This window comes from Lithobates pipiens, unplaced genomic scaffold, assembly GCF_037356315.1.
Source record: "Lithobates pipiens isolate NorthernLeopardFrog02 unplaced genomic scaffold, aLitPip1_a1.2 Scaffold_3, whole genome shotgun sequence".
Taxonomy (NCBI): Eukaryota; Metazoa; Chordata; class Amphibia; order Anura; family Ranidae; genus Lithobates; species Lithobates pipiens.
In genome coordinates this window covers 6,379,886-6,405,491 of record NW_027507790.1, presented here as the reverse complement: position 1 = coordinate 6,405,491, position 25,606 = coordinate 6,379,886, and the positions used below count along the sequence as shown (strand labels likewise).

Here is a 25,606-nt window from a genome sequence, read left to right as displayed (position 1 = left end):
ACTATATATGATATATCTAAAAAACAATAAAGCACTACTGCTCACTGAGTATATATGAAGGCATCAGTCCACCTCTGTGTTAGTAGCAGCTAGAGTTTCCTTTATACACCCAAGAAGGTGTCTCCAAACAGTCCCAGCATCCACTCTCAAATGTCCACTCATTTCACCACGTAACGATTGGTAACGATTTCACCATTCCTCACAAGACACCACACTCATGAAAATAAATTGCCTCTCATTTTACTGATCGGTATAACTCGCATAATCCGCAAAGCTCTTTCTTCTATTGGTGTTTCTCCAGCCTGGAATGCTCAGTCCCAATATAGGCATTCACTCTCCGCTAAAACTCAAAAAAGATAGTCCACATAGCGCAATTCCATTCAGACACATTATTAAATTATAAACTTTTGATTAAAAACACTTACAAAAATAGAATTAACCACTTTCAGACCGGACCAATTTGCTGGTCAAAGACCAGACCACTTTTTGCGATTCGGCACTGCGTCGCTTTAACTGACAATTGCGCGGTTGTGCGACGTGGCTTCCAAACAAAATTGACGTCCTTTTTTTCCTACAAATAGAGCTTTCTTTTGGTGGTATTTGATCACCCCTGCGGTTTTTATTTTTTGCGCTATAAACAAAAATAGAGCGACAATTTTGAAAAAAACGCATTATTTTTTACTTTTTGTTATAATAAATATCCCCCAAAAATATATAAAAAAACATTTTTTCCCTCAGTTTAGGCCGATACGTATTCTTCTACATATGTTTGGTAAAAAAAAATCGCAATAAGCGATTATTGATTGGTTTGCGCAAAAGTTATAGCGTTTACAAAATAGGGATAGTTTTATAGCATTTTTATTAATAATTTTTTATTATTTTTTTTTTACTAGTAATGGCGGTGATCAGCAATTTTTATTGTGACTGCGACATTGTGGGGGACCCATCGGACATTTTTGACACATTTTTGGGACCATTGTCATTTATACAGTAATCACTGCTATATAAATGCAGTGATTCCTGTGTAAATGACACTGGCAGTGAAGGGGTTAACCAGTGGGTGGCAGTGTAGGGGTTAAGTGTTCCTAGGGGTGTGTTACTAACTGTGGGGAGGTTGGGCTTTCATTTAGTGAACACTGATCTCTGCTCCAATCACATAGAGCAGAGATCAGCGTCACTAGTTGACAGAATGGAGAAATGCTGTTTACTCTGCATTTCCTCCATTCGGCCGCTCCGTGAGACGATCGCCGGGATGCCCGCGGCGCTCGAGTCCGCGGGTCCCGCGACCGGACTCACGGGGGTCCCGACCAGCGCGGGAGCGCGCCGCTGGTGGCGTGCTCCCGATGGCAGGGCGGCATTGAATATTGGACGTACCTGTACGCCAATATGCCTGCCCATGCCATTCTGTCGACGTACATCGTCGTGCGCTGGTCGGGAAGTGGTTAAACCATGCTCACCATTAGCAAAAGGAAGTCTCACGCTCATACAGTATAGCTAGTAATCCCAGCGTCTCACCACACTCGTCTACCGTGAGTCCAGCATCACTTCCGGCTGACGTACTGATGTCACTTCCAGCCTACGTATAACCACCCACTGGCGCATTTCGTAATTTCGACTTCGTCTGAGGGTGTGTCACAAGGATGTGTGAACTTACAGTATATGCACTGCTTTTCTCCTGTGGTTGCTATGAGCTGCACAGTTGCATTATTCCTTATAGACAGTTACAACCTGGTTACATTTTGTTACAGCTGCTTATTAACCTGCACATAATGGCCATGAAAACAGGAAAGAATTCAAAGCTGCAAAAGAAGCAAAAAAGTGAACAATGGTGAAATAGGGGAAATATTGGCAAACCAAAAAGAATTGCAGAAAGAGCACTAATCTGTTCAAGAATATATACATACAGTGCCTTGAAAAAGTATTCATACCCCTTGAAATTTTTCCACACTTTTTCATGTTACAACCAAAAACATGAATGTATTTGATTGGGGTTTTATGATTGGGATTTGTTGATAGACCAACACAAAGTGACACATAATTGTGAAGTGGAAGGAAAATGATAAATGCTTTTCAAACGTTTTCACAAATAAATATGTGAAAAGTGTAGCGTGCATTTGTATTTAGCCCCCTTTACTCTGATACCCCTAACTAAAATCTAGTGGAACCAATTGCCCTCAGAAGTCACCTAATTTATAAATAGAGTCCACCTGTGTGTAATTTAATCTCAATATAAATACAGCTGTTCTGTGACGCCCTCAGAGGTTTGTTAGAGAACCTTAGTGAACCAACAGTATCATGAAGGCCAAGGAACACACCAGACAGGTTAGGGATAAAGTGGAGAAGTTAAAAGCAGGGTTAGGGTATAAAAAAAAAAACAAGCTTTGAGCATCTCATGGAGTACTGTTCAATCCATCAATATAAATACAGTGGTGCCGACTGCACAAAGCAGGAAGCAGGTTGCAATGAACACTGCAAGTGCAACAGCTGTATAATAATATATTATAGAGTCACTCCCATTAGATTCACTTTTCACATGGACACATACAAAGAAATAGCTATTTCTTCAGAATAACAAAAGGCCATGTGATTTTAACAAATCCAATGTTTGACATTATTACACTTTTTGAAGTCTAATTTTCTTCCACATATTATGGATTCCTCTGGGTCTCTGGAGACTTGGAACATTTGTGATGGGACAAGCAGTGACCCTGAGGGGTTCACTGCTTTATATGCCAAACACGAGAGTGTGAGGCAATTAATGCTGGTGAGTGTACCTCTAATTGGGGAATGGAGACACGATAATGATCATGTGGTGCGTTGTCGGTTCAGTCTATCAACTGAACTTCTCATCACAAAGATACCACTTTGCCTTTTATTGTCTTATTATATGGACTATTTTCATATTACTATATTTTATCTCATGTTTGCACAGCACTACTCATTGGGTGTGTGATACTTAGCACCACTATTTACCTTTTAACTTACATTTGGTAGATTTGTTTTATCATCCACCTAAACTGACAGGCCAGACAAGGAGAGCATTAATCAGAGAAGCAGCCAAGAGGCCCATTATAACTCTGGAGAAGCTGCAGAGATCCACAGCTTAGGTGGGTGAATTTGTCCACAGGACAACTATTAAACGTGCACTCCACAAATCTGTCCTTTATGGAAGAGTGGCAAGAAGAAAGCCGTCGTTGAAAGAAAGCCATAAGAAGTCCCGTTTGCATTTTGCGCAAAGCCATGTGGGGACACAGCAAACACGCGGAAGAAGGTTCTCTGGTCGGATGAGACTAAAATTTAACTTTTTTGCCTAAAAGCAAAACACTATGTGTGGCGGTAAACTAACACTGCACATCACCCTGAACACACAATCCCCACTGTGAAATGTGGTGGCAGCATCATGTTGTGGGAATGCTTTTCTTCAACAGGAACAGGGAAGCTGGTCAGAGTTGATGGGGAGATGGATGGAGCCATATACAGGGCAATCTTAGACGAAAACCTGTTAGAGTCTGAAAAAGACTTGAAACTGGGACGGAGGTTCACCTTCCAGCAGGACAACAACCCTAAACCTACTGCCAGAGCTACAATGGAATGGTTTAGAGCAAAGCATATTCATGTGTTAGAATGGCCCAGTCAAAGTCCAGACCTAAATTTAATTGAGAATCTGTGACAAGACTTGAAAATTGCTGTTCACAGAGGCTCTCCATCCAATCTGACAGAGCTTAAGCTATTTATTTATCGTACATCATGGGACACAGAGCCTTAATTACTTAATGGGTTATAGGCCACCTTCAGGTGATGGACATTGGTATACCCAATCCAGGAAGTTCACTCCCTATATAACCCCTTCTCCTACCAGCAGCACATCAGTTTTATCGCCAGTGTCTAAGGTGTTGGTCACAAGTGAATATGTGCTCTGAGGAGCTCCAGGAGGGATCCAATCTGGATTTAAATAGCCTCCATAGACCAGATCCATCCAAAGTGCCACAGAGGCCTAAGTGGATGGTACCTGGGGCCTCATATCCAAAGCACAAGGTTTTGCCTGCAACGCCTCTCTTTGTAGGGCTGGACCCCAGGACCCAGGGCTTAGGTCTTGCTACATTACTTAAAGCTTTCCTGGTGGGATGCTTTTACAGGTCCAAGAGAGTGGAACCCTGATATCAAGGGACCCGGTTCTTGAAGGTTTGCTAAACGCAGCCCGCCGCGATGGGTGAAGGTTGGATTGTCTGTTAATTCTGCAAATCCTGCTGCAGGGATAAGGTAAGGGATGAAACTTAGGAACTGAAATGTCCACCTATGTATTCTTCTAAGGAAAATTTTTTGTCATGCCTTAATTCTCCACTAGAGGGAGCCTATGCACATACCTTAAAGCGGGAGTAAACCCAGTTTCAGTTTCAAAAAACACTTAAGCCACGTACACACGGGCGGACTGTATGGCCTACTTAGTCCGTCATACAATCCGACGGACAGTCCGTCATACTTTCGAATGAACGGACTTGACCACACACACCACTTTTTGAGCGGACTAATACGGCGTACTAAGTCCGCCATACTATCCGCCCTACTTTTGAAATGAACGGACTCGCCCACACACGCGGAGGAAAGTCCGCTCATTTCGAGCGCGTCTCCAGGTAGGAGGGGCCCGCGAAGGAGACGTCGCTCACCCCGCCGCCTGGTATGGACTTAAAGGGGGAACCCCAACGCCGAAAAAAATCGGCGTGGGGGTCCCCCCCAAGTCCACAACAGACCCTTGTCCGAGCACGCTACCCGGCCGGCCAGGAAAGGGGGGCGAGCGAGCGCCCCCCCCTCCTAAACCGTACCAGGCCGCGTGCCCTCAACATGGGGGGGGTGCCTTGGGGAAGGGGGGGCCGCGCGGCCCCCCCACCCCAAAGCACCTTGTCCCCATGTTGATGAGGACAAGGGCCTCTTCCAGACAACCCTGGCCGTTGGTTGTCGGGGTCTGCGGGCGGGGGGCTTATCGGAATCCGGGAGCCCCCTTTAATAAGGGGGCCCCCAGATACCGGCCCCCCACCCTATGTGAATGAGTATGGGGTACAATGTACCCCTACCCATTCACCTGTAAAATAAAAGTACAAAAAAAAACACAACACACGAGATAAAATACTTTATTGCACAGCTCCGGGGGTCTTCCGTCTTCGGGGGTCTTCTCGCCGGACTCCTCCGCTATCTTCTTGTAGCTCTTTTGCTAGCGGAGGAGTCCGGCTTTCTTCCTCGCCGCCGGCCTCTTCTCCCGACTTCGGGGGTCTTGTCCCCCTCTTCGGTTCTTCTGCCGGGCCACCGCGCCTTCTTATAGCTCTTTTACAGGCGGTGGCCCGGTCTTCTGTCGCCACCGCCGCCTTCCGTTCTTCTTCTTCTCCAGGAGATGTTGCCTCGACTCTCTCTCCGGCCGGAATGCCAGGGACGCACTGCGCGGCCACTTATATAGGGACAAGGGGCGGTGTCACATGGCTTTATGTCACATGGGTTGGTCACATGGGTTGATGTCACATGGGGACTATGACATCGTAAGGGGGTAGGGTCACCATGACAACCAACGGCCAGGGTTGTCGGGAAGAGGCCCTTGTCCTCATCAACATGGAGACAAGGTGCTTTGGGGTGGGGGGGCCGCGTGGCCCCCCCTTCCCCAAGGCACCCCCCCATGTTGAGGGCACGCGGCCTGGTACGGCTCAGGAGGGGGGGCGCTCGCCCCCCTTTCCTGGCCGGCCGGGTAGCGTGCTCGGACAAGGGTCTGTTGTGGACTTGGGGGGGACCCCCACGCCGATTTTTTTCGGCGTTGGGGTTCCCCTTTAAGTCCATACCAGGCGGCGGGGCCAGCGACGTCTCCTTCGCGGGCCCCGCCTACCTGGATACCCGCTCGAAATGAGCGGACTTTTCTCCGGGCGGGAAAAGTCCGCTCATTTCAAAAGTACGGCGGACTGGCATACACACGGGCGGATTGTCCGCCGAAATGCGAGTACGACGGACAGTATTTCGAAAAATCCGAAATACTTAGTACACCGGACTGCACACTGAAAAAGTCCGCTGAAGCCCACACACGAGCGGACTGTCCGCTGAAATGTATTTCGGCGGACTAAGTAGGCCATACAGTCCGCCCGTGTGTACGCGGCATTACATTCCCGGCATGCCGGAAATGCTAACTATGGGATTGTTTGTGCTCTGAACCAAAATTTCAAACCATCCAATGGCTGGTTTCATAACTGATCACATGTGCAGCATTATGGCAGTTGAAGAATCATTAGAGGCCAAGATGGCAGCTTCCTTGACTGAAAACGATAGAAGGGTTTACGTCCACTTTAATCTTTTGTCTTCACCGTAAAGCTCAGTCAGTCTCTGTGTGGCCACAGCAGCATGTGCAGGGGGATTTTTCTCAGGTAAAAGAAATCTGCCAAATGTTTTCTTTCTTCCCCCTGAAGGGACCAGAGGGTTAGGGGGACATCAGCGGTGTACCCCCCTTACATTACCCCCCTGCCGTGGGCAGTGCGGGGTGGTCTTGCTGTTACTGCTACTGTTGTTACTGTTTGTTTGCCTGCTGCTGACAGGTCTCTGCCTCTCCTCCCCATCTTCATATTGGTTCTGCAGACCCAAAATGCCGACGCACACGAGTGTGGGAATATTTTAAAAATGAAACGGGGGTCGGGTTTTTTGGAGGGGGTGGGGCAAAAGTGCAGCGCCGTGATTGTCCACAAGGACGCATGGCAGGCAAATACAATAAAACCACAGCTGGGAGAGTCTCTCCTCGGCTGACGAGGATGAAAGACACCACGAAGTGAGCAGTCTGCACACAGGGACACAGGAGCTGTGGGGCACAGGAAGGTTGCAAGCTGGCATTCATGATACAGGAAGGACACTTTTTTTCCCAGCACTAGGCTGAACTTTACAGTGAAATGTAAATTAAGCTTTGGCGCTAAAACCTTTTTGTGCACTGTGGATATCAAAATCTTATATAAATGTGAAGTATTCTATTATCACTGTTGATACTCTGAAGAGTTAAATGTGAACTAATGTGGAAATCTCCCAAAATCCACTATATACGTGATAATTATCAAATTGCATGAAAGAAAAAAAAATAAATAATAGGATGTGTGTCTGTTGACTTACAACTCAAAAATGCACATGCGTAGTGAAAAATATAGTGAATCAATCACTTGAGAATAAACAATTAAAAATATTTATGTGCTTAGTAGAAAATCATATGCAAACCAATATCTGAAAATTCATATGCAAACCAATAATTATGCTCTATGTTCAAAATCCTCAAAAGTGACAATCAAAAAAGCATTTGTGAAAGTACCAAGAAAAACTAGCAAAAATCTTATAATGTCCAACAGAAATTTTTTTCAAAGTCGCATCATCTAGTGCTGGAAAAACGCATGGAACTTTTGTCAAATGAGGAAGGTAGAGCAAGGTGACTAGTGCAGAAGGATTAGATGCATTCCTCTCCGGTGCGCCACTCTGTGTTAGGAAAAAGATATATATATGTGCTCACCAGACCAAAAACCCTCAATGGGTTAACCGAGCAGTCACAGTATGAGCCACTGTGCAGCTTTCTTTGGGCTCTGCTTCTGCTGTGCTGGGGGGATGTTTTACACTTTTCCTTCCGCAAATAGTCCGTTTAGCATTTATACATAAAAGGAAACAGAAGTACAGCCATAGTGCAATACTGTTGTATGAACGTTTTTGTTTATTTAAAATCAGGTTACTCACAATGTCCAAAGAGACAAATCGCTTTAAAAATAACTGCGCCGGCGTTGCTGCTTGTATAACTGTGCAAGGTGCACGTCCTAGGCCACGCCCTACGCGTTTCGTCAGAGCGACGTCATCTGGAACTTTACAGTGGCTTTATTGTCATGACTATATTCAGTGATTAAGTGCAATTGTATAGTGCCTCTGTTTTTGTGCTTAGGACTATGCCTGCTAAAAAAAAAAAAAAGAAGATACCACAAAGACCAAAAGGGTACTAAAGGTTTCACCCCCAGGCGCTAGGATCTCGAGTCGCATTTCCACGCTGTCATCCTCGCCTGAATTACCAGTTATGGCAAGCCAGGGTGAGCCATTGGAACAAATTGATGGTGCAACTGCTTCTCACATCTCAGCCCCTGTATACGTGAGTGAGGATATCCTTTCCGTCACCCTGCAGGGTCTGAAAGGAAGATTAGCGGCTTTAATCGCATCCTCCATTCAGATTTATAGGAAGCGTGCTAGATCCCCCTCCCCCACTTCAAACCCATTGCAAGGGGAACAGTGGGCACATGATGAGGTGTTACCCTCAGGCGATCAGAAGGGAAAAACAAGCCGATGATTCCTCTGTGGAGGAAACAACGGTAGATTTGCCCATGCGGGTGTCCCAAAGCCTCAGTTGGTGGTTACTAACTCAGACTCTGCTGAAAGGAAAATCTTTCAGACCAGTTATCTGGAAAGTGGTAACGACAGATGCCAGGCTTTCAGGCTGGGGAGCAGTACTAGAAAACACAACTGTCCAGAGACAGTGGTCAAGAGCCGAAAGAACCTTGCCCATCAATATCCTAGAGATTTGGGCAGTGCGTCTGGCTCTAAAGGCCCGGACTTTCAGGTTACGGGATTGTACTGTCAGGATCCAATCCGACAATGCCACAGCTGTGGCCTATATCAATCACCAAGGGGGCACCAAGAGTCTCTCAGCGCAGAGAGAGGTGAACCATATTCTAACTTGGGCAGAAAGGAATGTTCCATGCCTATCGGCAGTCTTCATTCTGGGAGTAGAGAATTGGCAGGCGGACTACTTGAGTCGCCAGCAGTTATTCCCAGGGGAATGGTCTCTTCACCCCCAAATTTTTTGGCCTGTTTTCCAAAGATGGGGGGCTCCGGAAGTAGATCTTCTAGCATCCAGATTCAACATGAAGTTAATCAACTTTGTGGCCTGAGCAAGGGATCCACTTGCATGTGGAACGGATGCGTTGGTGACCCAGTGGAATCAGTTCTCACTGATCTATGCATTCCCCCCAATTCAGTTGCTGCCTCGACTCCTTTGCAGGATCAAGCTGGAAAGAAAGCCGGTAATTCTGGTGGCACCAGCATGGTCCAGAAGGTCATGGTATGCAGAAATCGTAAAGATTGCAGTGGAGGACCCATGGTCCCTCCAACTACGGCCAGATCTGCTCTCACTGGGACCGATATTCCATCATACCTCATGGTGTCTAAATTTAACAGCTTGGCTAATTAAACCCACATTCTGAAGAAACGTGGGCTTTCCGGGTCAGTTATCTCTACCCTGATTAATGCAAGGAAGCCAGCTTCCAGAGCTATATATTATAGGGTCTGGAGGGCTTATGTTTCCTGGTGTGAATCCAAGGGGGAGATATATCATAGGCAGAATTCTTGCTACACATTCTTTAGTCTGGGGTTTTATGCAAGGGGTTATGTGGCTTAATCCGCCAGTCAAACCTCACTTGAACCCTTGGGACTTGAACTTAGTTTTGTCTGTGTTACAAAAACAGCCATTTGAACAACATATTCCCTTAGTCCTTCTCACAAGGAAGTTGGTATTTTTGGTTGCTATATCCTCAGTAAGGAGGGTTTCGGAATTGGCTGCTCTTTCTTGTAAAGAGCCATATTTGATTTTTCATGAGGACAGAGTGGTGTTATGCCCTCGTCCAGACTTTTCGCCAAAGGTGGTTTCAGGTTTTCACCTGAACCAAAATATTGTCCTGCCATCGTTTTTTCCAAAACCATGTTCCAGGGAAGAAAAGTCACTACATGTCTTAATGTGGTGAAAGCAGTCAAAATCTATTTAAAGGCAACTGCTCAGATCCCTCCTAAGAAAGGACAGGCAGCGTCGAAATCTACTGTCGCTAAGTGGATTCGGCAAGTTATAATTCAAACCTATGATTTAAGGGGTAAGATTCCCCCTTTTCAAGTTAAGGCACACTCTACCAGGGCGGTTAGTGCTTCTTGCACAGTGCATCATCAAGCCTCCATGGCACAGATCTGTAAGGCCGCAACTTGGTGTTCAGTGCATACATTCACAAAATGTTATCAGGTGGATGTAAGGAGGTATGAGGATATCGCCTTCGGCGCATTGTGCTGCAGGCAGCAGTATAGGTCTGGTAAGTAGCATTGCTATGGGACGTCCCATTAAGTAATTACTTAAGGCTCTGTGTCCCATGATATACGATAAAAAAAATAGGATTTTTATAACAGCTTACCTGTAAAAATACTTTTCTTGGAGTACATCATGGGACACACAGGTCCCTCCCCTCTTTTGGGATTTAAGTATATTGCTTTGCTACAAAAATTGATGTGCTCCTGGAAGGAGGAGGGGTTATATAGGGAGTGAACTTCCTGGATTGAGTATACCAGTGTCCATCTCCTGAAGGTGGCCTATAACCCATTAAGCAATTATTTAAGGCTCTGTGTCCCATGATGTACTCCAAGAAAATGATTTTTTACAGGTAAGCTGTTATAAAAATCCTATTTTTTCAAAGAAAAATTTGCAAAAATGTCACTCTAGATGTGCAAAGCTGGTAGAGACATAACCAAAAAGACTTGCAGCTGTAATTGCAGCAAAAGGCAGTTCTACAAAGTATTGAGTATTGAGGTGTATTTGGGTGGCTAATTGCAAATGCACGCCACACTTTTCAGATATTTATTTGTAAAAAAAAAAAAAAAAACATTTATCATTTTCCTTCCAGCTTACAATTATGTGCCACTTTGTGTTGGTCTATCACATAAAATCCCCATAAAATACAAGACAATTTTAAGGGTTATGAATACCTTTTCAAGGCACTTATTTGGTATCTATTTAGTTAATGCAACCTCATCGTTTGTATTTTACTAAAATATTTGGCATTATATTGTGTTTGCTGTTTTAAGTAATTTTCAGGCCTAAAACTTCTAAATGTGCAAAAAAAAAAAAAAAAAAGTGTGACAAATAGGGTTAACACTACTGTTTAGTAATAAAGCATACATTTTATTTGAAAAGCATATTGTTTTTGTATGTTGTGATTATTTTTCTTAGACCAAAATTGTTCTTTCAAGTGCATCAGTGAATGAAAAATGTCTATATTCTGTAGAACTATCCAGGCAAAGACTGGTAAACGAGATGCAAAATATGGTGAGCAAGGAAGAGGTCTCTACTCTGGAAAAGAAAATGAATGATTTAAAAGTCCAACTTGACAACACACTTCAGAAACTACATGAATCGGAAGAGGCTCTATCTAAAGAACGGGCTTGTGGAGAGAACCTTCAGATCCAAAAAGAGGTGAGCGCCTCTAGCAATCTAAATTAAAAATCCGATTTTTGTATTTACTGTAAAATCTTTTTCTCTATCATCCATTGAAGGATGTATAAAAGTAGTCCAGCAGTGGGCAACAGCCGCTAACAGTAAATCAACAATGTAAAATGGACAAAAAAAAAAAAAAAACACTGGAGCAATTCCCAAGAGAACAGGTCCCCAAAGGGAACCATGGACAAAAAGTCTGCTGAATCAGTAAGGTTAAAAAATATCCCAGTCAACTGCAGGAGAATATGGTGACCCCAAAACAGCTTCACTCGAGATAGACTGTTGGGACTCTAAATCAGAAATGGCAACAGAGATTACAGGCCTTTATGACTTATGGCTCTGGAAGGTCAAAGATAGACAGACATGGCATTCATAAGGTCTGGATTGCTCTTAGTGGGCACAAAAAGATAGAAAGTTCAGGACAGACATGGAGGTCCTATGAACATGGGGTGTATCCGTTTCATCTGATACAGCTCAGGGGACTCCGAGGATGATGACCCTATAAAAATAGGGATCTCTAGTTTCAGATTATACTGCATAATGGTAAGCAATGCGGCCAAAATGTGAAGACCTTAAATATTCACAAAACTGAGGAAGTGGTGCTGATGAGGGTTTCAGGCAGCTTAAGGTGACCAGAAGCAGCAGTGGCATGGTGCATCCTCTAGGCTGAAAAGCGGAAGAGGAAGTGCTGAGTGTGCAGCACTCCACCCAGTGGATATTGCCAGTGTTTGATCTCTCAGCCTTTTCCCCTTCCTTGACAAAACAGTGTTGGGAAAATTAGTAAAGTATCTCCCAAAGCTTTAGCCCTTCTGGCCCTACTTACTAAGTGAACCTTTAGAGACAGGGTCACACCTTGGGCTGTGCCACAGCTCTAGACCTGGCAAGTGCTACACAGCTAATCAACATGTAGTTAGGTTTATAAAAGACACAAGCCTGTCTAGTTCAACTAATAGAAAAGAACAAACTTTAAAAAAATTCCGTATACACAATCATATACTACACAATACACTAAGGTCTGAAAAGCACCACAATACAGATCACAATGCCCCAAGATCACATTCAAGGCTAGCCATGCATGTCCAGTGCTGTGAAGTCTAGGTATGTCCTCCAAAGCTATTGCTGAGCAATTGCCAATCTGGGCAGCTGTTATGTAGAAACCTGCTCAAACAGCTGTGTAACAAAGAATCTTGATTTAGGTAACCAGAAAAATAAAATATCAGTGTTGTAGCACAAAATCTTGATTGAAGGCACCAAGGGAATAATTCCACGAAGTGGGAAGGCCAGCAAAAAAGTAAGGTAAGACAATTTTCATCAGAGCTGAACAAAGGATATCCAACCATCTAGGACACAAAAAAAAACTAGTTTCTGAATTCTTGTGTGTTCCTCAATCAGCATTGAAGTAGTTTATCACAATTAATCCACACCCGCGTGTGGTGCCTAATTTTTTTCATTTTGTTTCCCAGGTTTGAACTCTCTTCCCCTCCCCCAGGATAAAAATTGCCTACGGCCCTTGGTATAGCATCTAGGGATAAACTGTACAGTTCAGAACCTATAACCTATTGTTATGAATGTAACTAGTATATTTTAGTATTTGCTGTTATTCTAAAAAGACGTAGTGAGAATGCCTTTGATATGTACTGTATATAACTAAGCACCAGAATGGATAGGTTTTTTTTTTTTGTTTTATGCTGCTCTTTTGTGGCTTTTTTCATTGAGAATAGTCCTTTCCAGTTCAGTAGAGTTTTAGCAGACAAATCTCTGTTGCAGTGCTCTGCTTGTCCATTAATAGACTTCACCCCCTTTCCAATGAACCCCAGTCCCTGCAGGCAAAGCAGAAATCCTTGTTGCAGCAGTTGGATCGGTTATCTCAAGAGTGTGAGGACCTACGAGGCAGTTTGGATGATGCAGAAGAACAAAAAGCAAAGCTGGAAGAGCAAATAGAACAAATAGAAAAAGAGGAGGAAAACCTGAAGAGACAACTGAAGGATCAACAGGTACTGCCACATGCGAGAATTACGCTGGCTACACACTATATGATTTTTATACAATTTTCTTGTACAACTTTCCTTTAAATATACCAAAACCATATAATATGAGGTCACACCTAAACACTTTCATTTATATACAGGCAGACAGACCCATGTACTACATACCGGTAGATGAAGGTAATTCTAAAGGAAATTGAACAACAAAAGTTGAATAATGTTTATCCAACTTGAGTCTCCCAAAATAAGGAATTTTGCCTGCCAGAATTCTACCCTTGCCAGTTTCTGCTATTCAACTGCAGGTATATCCTACTAATTGAATTCATTGGCTGTAGGAGGTGGTGAGAATACTTCAGCAGGAGAAGGTGACAATTGAGAAGTCGGTGTCAGAGGTGACCAAGCAGCTTACAGAACTACAAGGATGCTTGCAGGAGCAGAAGGAAAGGGAGAGACTGTTGATATCATACCCAGACTTACATCCACTGCCTGAATTTGAAAGTAGGTTTTCATAATGGAACTTTCCTTGTTAGTTCTATATTGGAAATGTCATAGTTACTTAGCTTATTGAAGGTTGAAAAAAGACACTGGTACATCCAGTTCAACCTATGTGTGTGTGGGGGAAGGTGCAGCGTGATGTGGCAACAGGTAACACACAGAGTCCGGTGTAGTAACAAGAATGTAATAAAACAGAAGTGCAGCAATACAAACAGGCCCTGCGGGAAGGCAACCAGACCTGGAGCACTCACTAGTTGTAACAACAAAGCGTCAGTATGGTGAGTGGTGAATCAGAGGTGCCATCAGCATCTGTCTCAAGGAGAGGAATGCGGCCCGACCGGTCTGCATCAAAACGGGAAAGCTTCTAGGAAGGATTATGTGTCCATGTGCTTTCCCTACTACCTTTACCTGACGCTAAGCACTGTCCCTGACAAACGGGTGACCTGTCCCTACTCTAGCCACTGAAAATGCACACCAAACCCAGGAGCCAGGTTCTTAACCACTTATGGACTGCCCACCGTCATTATACGTTGGTATTTTGACTTTAAATACCGGGGTTATGGCAGCAGATAGCTGCCATAACCCCAGTATTTTTTTTAAACGGTGGGAGATAAAGGTTAAGATTAAGATAAAGTTGGTCTCGGCAGCGGATTCACTGCTAGATCACTTTTATCAGCTGCGGGAGAGGTGCCCCTCCCCCCTCCCGCCATGTCCTGGGCACCTCCGCCGCATACCGAAGCTGTTGGAAGCGGCGGAGACGATCCCATCCTTTGGCCTGATGAGCAGGAATTCGAATGAGAGCATGATGATCCCCAATTGTCTCTATGCCCTTGGAGAACTGTAGCCGCATAAAACGTCACTTCTGCCCAACGACCTTAAAAGGGACAGTTTTTTTTATTGTTTTTAAGTGTAAATGTGAGATCTGAGGTTTTTTTAAGCCCCAGATCTCACATTAAAGCGGGATTCCGCTGACCTATCGTTTTTTTTTTTGGTGTCATTGATATCTGAGTATACTATTAGTCTAGCACTCACTTGTTGCTGTTTTTTTTTCCCTGGCTTTCCGATTTCGTCCGTGAGTTTAACTTTTAAAAATTCCTCCCGGCGGTTTCCATTTTTCTTGTGGGCATTTGAAGCCCACAAGCACTTAGTTCCGGGATGCGGTGAATGCTGTGTACCCAGCATTCACCGCTCGATCCCGCGCATTCTCAGTTATATCAGCAGGGTCATTCAGTCCTGAAATCTCACGAGATTTCGGCAGGACTGCGTTCCCCACTGATTCATGGGAAGAATGTGCGAAAGCTCCCAGGGGACTTTGCGGAGCCGGGGAAAGGCGATAACCACGCCTACTCCCATGGGAGGAGAGCCCGGAAGTCACTTTTAGAATCGCAATTAAAAGGTAATTACGGCGATCTGATTTTTTTTAAGGGTCAATTGCACATCTATGGCAGAAAGATTGGCTTAGGATGTTGTTGAAAATGTGAGTACAAGACCGCTTTAAAGAGTTCATGCCATGTTTTGTTTCTGTTACAAGGGATGTTTACATCCCTTGTAATAGGAATAAAAGTGATCCATTTTTTTTTTAAAGGACAGTGTAAAAATAAAAAAAGTCAAATACATAAGAAAAAATAAATTTTTAAGCGCCATATTATCGCACGCAGACGCGAACGCATACGGAAGTTGCGCCCACATATGTAAAACGTGTTCAACCCACACATGTGAGGTATAGCTGCGACCATTGGAGCGAGAGCAATAATTCTAGCAATAGACCTCCTCTGTAAGTTAAAACTGGTAACCTGTAGAAATTTTTTAAATGTCGCCTATGGATATTTTTAACTGTCAAAGTTTGTCGCCATTCCACGAGTGGGTGGGTACAAAAATTACGTTTGTAAGACTGCTGCCCATATACGGTGTGACATATAGTATTGCAAGAACCGCCATTTTATTCCCTAGGTTGTCTGAAAAAAAATATAATGTTTGGGGATTCTAATTATTTTCTAGCAAAAAAAAAATTATTTTAACTTGTAAACAACAAAGTTTAAAAAAATAGGCCTGGTCCTTAAGTGGTAGACTCTGGCTGACCCAAGATGGCCACCAAAGTCACATGGGGCACTAGCATGCTGCCTCCCTGTAACCGCAGAAACTATAGAGGAGCTAGGTTCCTCTTGAACTCCTCCTCCACATGCATTGTCACTGCGGACAAGCGCCACCTGCAGTGGAGAAAATAGACCTCACCTGCCTACATGTGTATGTGTGTTATTTCCATTTTTTTAGCAATTACCATAGTCCTATATATTTCCATACCCTGTTTTGAAAAGGGGTAGAATTATTGCTTTATCTCTGGAATGTATGATCTATTTAATCCATGCCAGTATTTTGCTAGCTCTGTTAGCTGTGACTTGACATTGCATGCTATTGCTAAATCTCTGATTTACAAGCACTCCCAGATCCTTATCCATCATTAATTCTCCCAGGGTAGACCCTTCTAATATGTAATTTGTATGTGTATTATTGGCACCCAAGTGCATCACTTTACATTTCTCAGTATTGAACCTCACCTGTCACGTAGCTGCCCAACCCCCTATTTTGTGAAGAACTTACTTTAATGATGATAGCATATATCATGTGCCGAAGTTATATGCACTTACATGATCATCACATTGACCAAATTATCACAGTAACCATATAAGGCACCCTGACTCCTGAAAAAAAAAAAAAAAAAACTGTCAAATGCTGAGCAACTCTGAAAGGCAATGCTCTGGTGCTTCTGCTTTGCTCAGCACTTTGTCACTAAGTCCCTCTCACTCATTTTATGGACTTTATTTTATAGGCCAAAGCAATGTGTGAGGTGCAGCAGCTCAGAGCAAGAAATTCATTCTTAAAGGGGTTGTAAAGGTAAATATTTTTTCACCTTAATGCATAGAAAAAACATCCGACAGTGCCGGCCCCCCCAGCCCCCCGTTTTACTTAACTGACCCCTCGAAAGTCCCGCGCTCGCCCTCCGACGTCCTCTTTGCCGCTCAGCCTGGCCACTGATTGGCTACAGTGGATGGATTAAAAGCAGCGCAGCCATTGGCTCGCGCTGCTGTCAATCACATCCACTGATGCAGAGCGCCGGGGGGCGGGGTCGAGTGATACAGTGAACGGCTATAGCCACCAGCTGTATCACGGTAGCGCGCCTGCAAGTGCTTTTCACCATGCTAGGGAGCTCGCATGAACGTGAGAAGTACTTGCGGGGGGAAGCCGAGACAGCCGCCGAGGGACCCCAGAAGACCAGGTTCAGGGCCACTCTGTGCAAAACGAGCTGCACAGTGGAGGTAAGTATAACATGTTTGTTATTTAAAAAAAAAAAAAAAATTACTTTACAAGCACTTTAAAGCATAACTGTACTCACTTAGAATCCAGCGATGTGCTGTCTTCAGAATTCATCGCTGGTCACTGACACCTTCGGGTGGCTGGCTTCCGGGTCTCGATTGTCAGCCACTGTCACTGGCTGGGCCGAGATGACATCACTCCCATGCATGTGGGTGTTCCGGCAGATTCGGCATTGCTGAAATTGTACATTAGCTGCGCTTGCACAGCTTACTTTACTGTATAGGGGCGGGCAGGCTGGTAAGTAAAGCATGCTTCTTCTGCATTAAAAACCCTGGTTTGTCTGCCCATTTTCATTATGGACCCCAAAGTTCCACTTTAATAATATAAACTAATACAAACTGAAATATGCTACTATAACTTAATTTAATGCACATCGTTCTTTTTTCCCCTATATTAAAGCCACTATTGTTACTCTAAAGATGATTGTGAAAAATAAAAAAAGTTTTATGAATTATCTTGACTGTTCTATTGTATGACTTTATGGTGACATTCTGAAGGTTCTGGTGATATCACTGAGGATATGGAAAAACAGCTCCAAGCAAACAGCATTCGTATCAGCATTTTAGAGGAGGAGAACACCAAATTGAGAGCCAGTCTGCAAAAACTGGAAGAAAAGAGCAAACAAGGGCCACTTCAGGTAAGAGCCAGTGGAATGCAACTTGGCACTTAACTGACTTATGAAAGAACAAAGTGTTTATACTGAACATTTACAGGTATTGTAATGTATGCCTGAATTGTGATGAACAATATAAATACTAAATCTGATAGGGATACCTGGATCACAAGATTAGCCAGTGGCGGCCCGCCCATAGGGGGCGCCCGGGCACCGCCCTCCCTCTCCCTAGGTGTAAAAAAAAAAAAAAAAAAAAAAAAAAAACGGGCCCTTTAAGACATTTAAAAAAAAAAAAAAAAAAAAAAAATATGTCATTTAACAATTTAACACAGTGTACTGTGGCGCCGGTCACAGTGCACTATGAGAAGCGCCACGTCGATGCAATCACAAGATTGCATCCATGGCGCTTCATTTGCGGGTTAAAAACCCGCCTTGCGGCGCACTGCAGAACGCCGACTAGCTTCCGCCCGTAAAATCACTGTGATTCTACGGGCGGGAGCATTGTCATTCTTAGACAGGCAGTCACTTCCGGCTTTCGGCTGCTTCACGAAACCCGGAAGTGACGTAGGCAGCTCCGTTCCTTAGCCCGAGCGGAGCTGCCAGACAGTGAGAGGTGAGTCACCGCATAAAGGCTTTCTAGCTTCTACTTTGTGGAGAATGTTTGTGCATTTAGCTGAATGAATGCAAAAAGCTTTCACAACCAGAAAGGTTTCCCCAGGCCAGGCGACTTTTGCCGTGGCCAATCAGAGAATGAGCTCTGAAGGGGGAACTCCACGCCAAATTTCTGAAAAAAAATTTGACGTGGGTTCCCCCTCCGAGAGCATACCAGGCCCTTAGGTCTGGTATGGATTCCAAGGGGAACCCCCTACGCCGAAAAAACGGCGTGGGGGTCCCCCCCAGATCCACACCAGACCCTTATCCGAGCACGCTACCCGGCCGGCCAGGAAAGGGGGGGGGGGACGAGCGGGCGCCCCCCCCCCTCCTGAGCCGTACCAGGCCGTGTGCACTCAACATGGGGGGGTGCCTTGGGGGAGGGGGGGCGTGCGGCCCCCCCACCCCAAAGCACCTTGTCCCCATGTTGATGAGGACAAGGGCCTCTTCCCGACAACCCTGGCCGTTGGTTGTCGGGGTCTGCGGGCGGGGGGCTTATCGGAATCCGGGAGCCCCCTTTAATAAGGGGGCCCCGGATACCGGCCCCCCACCCTATGTGAATGAGTATGGGGTACAATGTACCCCTACCCATTCACCTGTGAAAAAAAGTACAAAAAAAAAAAAAAAAAACACAACACAGGGTTAAAATATTTTATTGCACAGCTCCGGGGGTCTTCCGTCTTCGGGGGTCTTCTCGCCGACTCCTCCGCTATCTTCTTGTAGCTCTTTTGCTAGCGGAGGAGTCCGACTTTCTTCCTCGCCGCCAGCCTCTTCTCCCGACTTCGGGGGTCTTGTCCCCCTCTTCGGTTCTTCTGCCGGGCCACTGCGCCTTCTTATAGCTCTTTTAGAGGCGGTGGCCCGGTCTTCTGTCGTCGCCGCTGCCGCCCGTTCTTCTTCTTCTTCTCCAGGAGATGTTGCCTCGACGATCTCCCTGGCCGGAATGCCAGGGACGCGCTGCGCTGCCACTTATATAGGGACAATGGGGCGGTGTCACATGGGTTGATGTCACATGGGTTGGTCACATGGGTTGGTCACATGGGTTGATGTCACAGTCGCCATGTGACATCAACCCATGTGACATCAACCCATGTGACACCGCCCCATTGTCCCTATATAAGTGGCAGCGCAGCGCGTCCCTGGCATTCCGGCCAGGGAGATCGTCGAGGCAACATCTCCTGGAGAAGGAGAAGGAGAAGAAGAAGAAGAAGAAGAAGAAGAAGAAGAAGAACGGGCGGCGGCGACGACAGAAGACCGGGCCACCGCCTCTAAAAGAGCTATAAGAAGGCGCGGTGGCCCGGCAGAAGAACCGAAGAGGGGGACAAGACCCCCGAAGTCGGGAGAAGAGGCCGGCAGCGAGGAAGAAAGTCAGACTCCTCCGCTAGCAAAAGAGCTACAAGAAGATAGCGGAGGAGTCCGGCGAGAAGACCCCCGAAGACGGAAGACCCCCGGAGCTGTGCAATAAAATATTTTAACCCTGTGTTGTGTTTTTTTTTGTACTTTTTTCACAGGTGAATGGGTAGGGGTACATTGTACCCCATACTCATTCACATAGGGTGGGGGGCCGGTATCCGGGGCCCCCTTATTAAAGGGGGCTCCCGGATTCCGATAAGCCCCCCGCCCGCAGACCCCGACAACCAACGGCCAGGGTTGTCGGGAAGAGGCCCTTGTCCTCATCAACATGGGGACAAGGTGCTTTGGGGCACGCCCCCCCCTCCCCCAAGGCACCCCCCCCCCCCCCATGTTGAGGGCACACGGCCTGGTACGGCTCAGGAGGGGGGGGGGCGCCCGCTCGTCCCCACCCCCTTTTCTGGCCGGCCGGGTAGCGTGCTCGGATAAGGGTCTGGTGTGGATCTGGGGGGGACCCCCACGCCGTTTTTTCGGCGTAGGGGGTTCCCCTTGGAATCCATACCAGACCTAAGGGCCTGGTATGCTCTCGGAGGGGGAACCCACGTCAATTTTTTTTTCAGATTACATAAGGGGCGTGTTTTATGAGAAGTGGGAGGGGCCAAAATGATGGGCGGGGTCATGATGGGCGGGGTCTGGCGCCCCCCCATCCAAAAACTTCACCAGCCGCCACTGAGATTAGCTGAACAAATTTTATAATCCTGTTGGAGAATTTGCTGAAAGAGATTAGCAATGGCTACCTCCAGCCTCATAGCTAGTTCTTCGGTATCCATTAAGGTGTTTCTTTTCATCTTTTTTACAGTCAAAGCATTGTAAAGTCTACTTTCGTTTTATGGATGAAAAAAAGTGATGGTTCAGTTCAAATACTTCTTAAGTAATAGTTCTTAAAATAAAAAATTCCTTTAGTGTTACTCTTGGCCTCTGAACTCTGCAGGTTTTTCCGGCGGAGTTCTGCTGAAACTGTCTTGTGTACACACGATCACACCATAGTCCGATCGTCAAGAACACGGTGACGTACAAGACGTACAAAGGGACTAGAAAAATGAAGTTCAATAGCCAGTAGCCAATAGTCTCGTACTTGCTTCAGCGCATGCGTTGTTTTTTGGTCTGTCGGAACAGCATACAGACGAGCTGTTTTCCCGATAGGATTTGGTTCCGTCGGAAATATTCAAAACATGTTCTAGTTCTAGGTCCGTCAGAATTTTAGAAAAAAAAAGTCAGGTGAGGCCTACACATGATCAGAATATACGATGAAAAGCTTCCGTCTGACTTTTTCTGTCGGACATTCTGCTCATGTGTACGTAGTATCAGTGTCTGCATTATAGGATTTTTGGGATTGTTAAAGCAAGAGTGTAAATTTAGAGTGCCAGAGGGTTCCTGCTGTACACTGATCATATATTTTTTTCAAATATAAATTTTTATTAATGCCCAAGGAGGGCGAATACAACAAATACAACTTATGCAACAACATACAGCAGGGTGTAAAGGGGAAGAAGAGGAGGCCCTCCTGATCAACAAACACATGCAATGGGACAGCAAACACTAAATAAGTATAACATTCCCACTTTACTATACATCATCTGCCCAGGCCACAGAAGCTGTTAATGTAAGGTTCAGGACCCTTCCCACCCGTAAGATCCAACTCCGAGGCTACTGGTTCCAAAAGAGCGATCCAACATCAGTTCCCCCCCCTCCCAACTGCCCCCCGCCTCACTGAGTAGGACTCAATAAGCGGAGGGGAGGAGGGGGGTGGTGATCTCCAACATACGGAGGCCTCCCAGGTAAAGGAGGACAAAAACGCGGGAGGGGTAGGGTAGGAAGGGGGTGGGATGGGGAGGGGAGGGGAGAGACCCCGGTCGGTCCCAGACCGGTCTGAAATGGAGCCATATTTCCCATGTCGCTTTGTATTTTTCCTCCTGCTGTCTCTCTGTAGGCACCAGGTCTTCCATTCTCCTAATGTCCTCTACTCTCTGAATCCACCTAGCTACTGTTGGTGGGGACTGACTTTTCCAGTTAAGCTTAAGTTTAACAGATGACATATGACTGATTTTTCATATTTCCTGATCCACATTGTATTTATATGTAACAGAAAGAATGCTGGGTCATTTGGGATCATGTAGATTGTGAATTTCTGCAAAGTCGTTCTGATTACAGACCAGAAGTGTGATAGCTTCGGGCAAGACCAAAATATGTGAAGCAAGGTGCCTCTCTCCCTCTGACATCTTCAGCACAGTGCTGAGGTGTTCGGGTAGTAGGTATGTAAGACATGTGGGGTCAAGTACCACCGTGTCATGAGTTTGTAGTTAGTTTCTTGTACTTTCGTATATATAGAGGATTTTAGTGCTAGCGCTATCACACGTTGAGTCTGGCCCGAAGTGAACGTACAGTTCAGGTCTTTTTCCCATTTACTTATACATAGTGGAGGTGTGCTTTCCGTCGGAGATATCAGGAGGTTGTATGTTGTGGATAACGTTCTCAGAAGTCTGTCCTCTCCCGAGCAGAGAGTTTTAAAGGGGGTGAGGGGCCTGTCAAACTCGTGTGTTAGGTATAGATATGAGGAAGTGTCTGAGATGTATTGCCGTCCAAAACGACAGCTTGAAGGTACCTGTTTCGCTTTGAAGTGCTTCCAAAGAAGGCCAGGATTTGTTCTGCACAAAGTGTCTTGCTTCTGTACAGTTCATGTTTTTAAACATAGTGCTAGTCTGAGGGTCTAGTCCCGGAGGGAATTTTGGATTCCCTATAATAGGGAATGAGGGTGTCACGATCGCTCGGGCACCCCGGTCGTATACAAGAGACTTACCTGTAGAAACCCGTCGTGGAGAGCCCGTCGTTTTCCTTTGACGCGCGCTAAAGCCAACGAACGCACTCGCGTCAATACGAACGAGCGCGCACGCGCACGTGGGTCACGAACGGGAGCACGTTTCCTTGCGAGGGCGCGCTGACCCGTCGTACGTCCTTTTGGCGCCCTAAGGCCTTCTTTAGTCACTGGCTCCCTTCCACCCGTGCTGTCCAGTCTACAGCGTGTCCGTGATCTTGCTACCTGAATCTGTACCCGTTACCTTGGTTCCTGATATCCGGCTTGTTCCTTGACTCCGATCCTTTGCTGCCTGCCTACGACCTCTGCCTGTCTGACCACGTCTCTGCCTCATCCCTTGTACCTTGCTGACCGATTCCTGCTGACCCGGCCTGTACCCGATACTGCTGTTTCTGCTTACCCACTGGGTTCCTGGTGCCTCCTGACGACCATCTGCCCAGCAGTCCTTCCACTGGTGCCTGCCTGCTACAGATTAGTCCTACCAGCTCTACCTACCCGCTGTCGGTGCCCAGCTGTTCATCTGGACCAGTCTCCATCTGCCAGGCACTTGTGCCCCCTTTACTTTTGAATACCTGTCCCCATCTCCAGGGGTTCATTAGCCAGGGGGATACGAGGGGCCGATCCCTGCATTCCAGGCTCAACTACTAGGTACGTGACAGTACTGGACAGCCATGTCCGAGCCTGCGCAGGGAGCCTCCCCCATGGACGAGCTCTGCCATCATCTGGCCGGCCTTACTCAAGCTGTTAAGAGTTTGCAGGAGGGCTACGGAAGACTGGAGGAACAAGTCCAGGCACTATCTGCTTCAGCACCAGCCGCTCCAGGGGCCCATGCCACTCCTTCAGTAGTCATGTTGCCACCAGAACCTAGGGTTCCAACCCCGGAACGATTCACGGGGGACCGAAACAAGTTCAGGGCCTTCCGCAACTCCTGCGAACTTTATTTTGCTTTGCAACCCCGGACCTTCTCTCTTGAAGCAACGAAGGTGGGATTCATCATCTCTTTGTTGACAGATGAACCTCAGTCCTGGGCACACCGTCTGCTGGAGCGGAAAGACCCATCTCTAGACTCTGTGAATACCTTCTTTCAGGCAATGTCCAGACTCTACGAGGACCCCCAACTCGCTGCAACCGCAGAAGCAGCCCTACGTGCCCTGCAACAAGGTCGTAGACCTGTGGAGGACTATGTCTCAGAATTCCGGCGATGGAGTGCGGACACAGAATGGAACAACGCGGCCCTGCGTTATCAGTTTCGCTTGGGTCTCTCCGAGGCCCTGAAAGACGAGTTGGCTCGTGTGGGCATCCCCGAGACATTGGAAGCCTTGATAGACACCTCCATCCAAATTGACAGACGCTTGAGGGAACGCCGCCAGGAACGTTCCTCCGCAGCTACTCGTCCAATCTGGATGTTACCACGGGTGCCTAGTCACCCAACTCCTCCTGCTCCACCCGCATCCACATTGGACACCCCGGAACCCATGCAGCTGGGGCTACTTCGCCCGTCTCTGACTCCAGAAGAACGCCAACGTCGCCGGGTCAACAACCTTTGTCTGTATTGCGGAGAGCCAGGGCACTTGTTCGTTCCTGCCCAGCTAAGATGCGTAAGTGCCTCCTTGTTCCACCTGTCCCCTCACCTGTGTTGCCTGATAACCCTTCTCATCTGGCTGTTCCTGTCCTTTTGCAGCTCCCAGGAAGGACTATCCAAACCCACGCGGTTATTGATTCCGGGGCTTGCAGTGGCTTCGTCGACTCGTCCTTCGCCCGAAGAAATAGGATTCCCCTCAGACCAAGAGAGAAGGGGCTCTCGGTATACCTAGCTGACGGGTCTACCTTGGGTTCAGGACCAGTGACTCAGGAGACTAGTCCCCTACCCGCTGTCATCGCCGGAACTCACCGAGAACTCTTGTGCCTGGACGTCATTCAGTCTCCCCTGTTTCCAATCATCCTTGGCATGCCTTGGTTGAAGGCACACAACCCACGGATTGATTGGGTCACCGGAACCATCGAATTCCCTTCGGATTACTGCCTCCAGCATTGCTGCCGGAACCCTGATGGGGACTCCTCGGTTCTTCTCTGTTCTGAATCCGATGACGAAACCCCGACAAGCGGTACCCAAGGAGTACCACGCTTTCCTAGATGTCTTCAGCAAAAAGGGGGCAGAGACCCTTCCTCCCCATAGACCATATGACTGCCCAATAGAACTGCTCCCGGGAGCAGAAATCCCCTTCGGAAGGATCTTCCCTCTTTCCGAGTCTGAACTGAGTGCCCTGAAGTCATATCTAGATGACAGCCTTGAAAAGGGATTTATTCGGCCCTCCACCTCCCCGGCGGGCGCTGGAATTTTCTTTGTAGAAAAAAAGGACCACTCCCTACGCCCATGTGTGGACTATCGGGCCCTGAATAGAATCACCATTAAAAATCGTTACCCCCTGCCACTGGTACCTGAACTTTTTTAAAGACTGGGGTCCGCTAAGTTCTTCTCAAAGTTGGATCTGCGGGGCGCCTATAACCTCGTACGTATCGGGAGAGGTGACGAGTGGAAAACTGCCTTCCGCACCCGCTTCGGGCATTACGAATATTTAGTGATGCCATTTGGATTGTGTAATGCCCCGGCTACCTTCCAGCACTTTGTTAACGACATTTTTAGGGACTATCTAGATTTGTTTGTAATTATTTACCTGGATGATATTTTAATTTTCTCTTCCACCCTAGCCATTCATCGGGAACACGTGAAGAAAGTACTGACCCGTCTCCGTCTCCACGGTTTGTACGCCAAACCCGAAAAGTGTATTTTTGAACAGCAGAGTATCCCGTTCCTCGGCTTGGTCATCTCGGTAAGGGGAGTAGAGATGGATCCACAAAAGATCTCAGCAATCCAAGATTGGCCTGCTCCTTCAGATAGAAAGGGAGTCCAGCGGTTTGTGGGCTTTGCTAACTTCTACCGCAAGTTTATAAAGGGGTTTTCTGCTATTATCGCTCCCATTACCGAGCTGACC

General features: G+C 46.5%; 1 protein-coding gene across 2 annotated transcripts in view; it reads left to right on the top strand.

Moving 5' to 3' along the window:
- Positions 1 to 25,606, top strand: part of CCDC157 (coiled-coil domain containing 157) — a 62,108-nt gene that overhangs the window by 22,944 nt on the left and 13,558 nt on the right. For both annotated transcript variants that reach the window (XM_077461205.1, XM_077461204.1), the window contains exons 6-9: positions 11,070 to 11,257; positions 13,096 to 13,272; positions 13,599 to 13,761; positions 17,628 to 17,767. In XM_077461205.1, the coding sequence (XP_077317331.1) occupies positions 11,070 to 11,257; positions 13,096 to 13,272; positions 13,599 to 13,761; positions 17,628 to 17,767 (668 nt within the window). The remainder of the gene's footprint in view (positions 1 to 11,069; positions 11,258 to 13,095; positions 13,273 to 13,598; positions 13,762 to 17,627; positions 17,768 to 25,606) is intronic.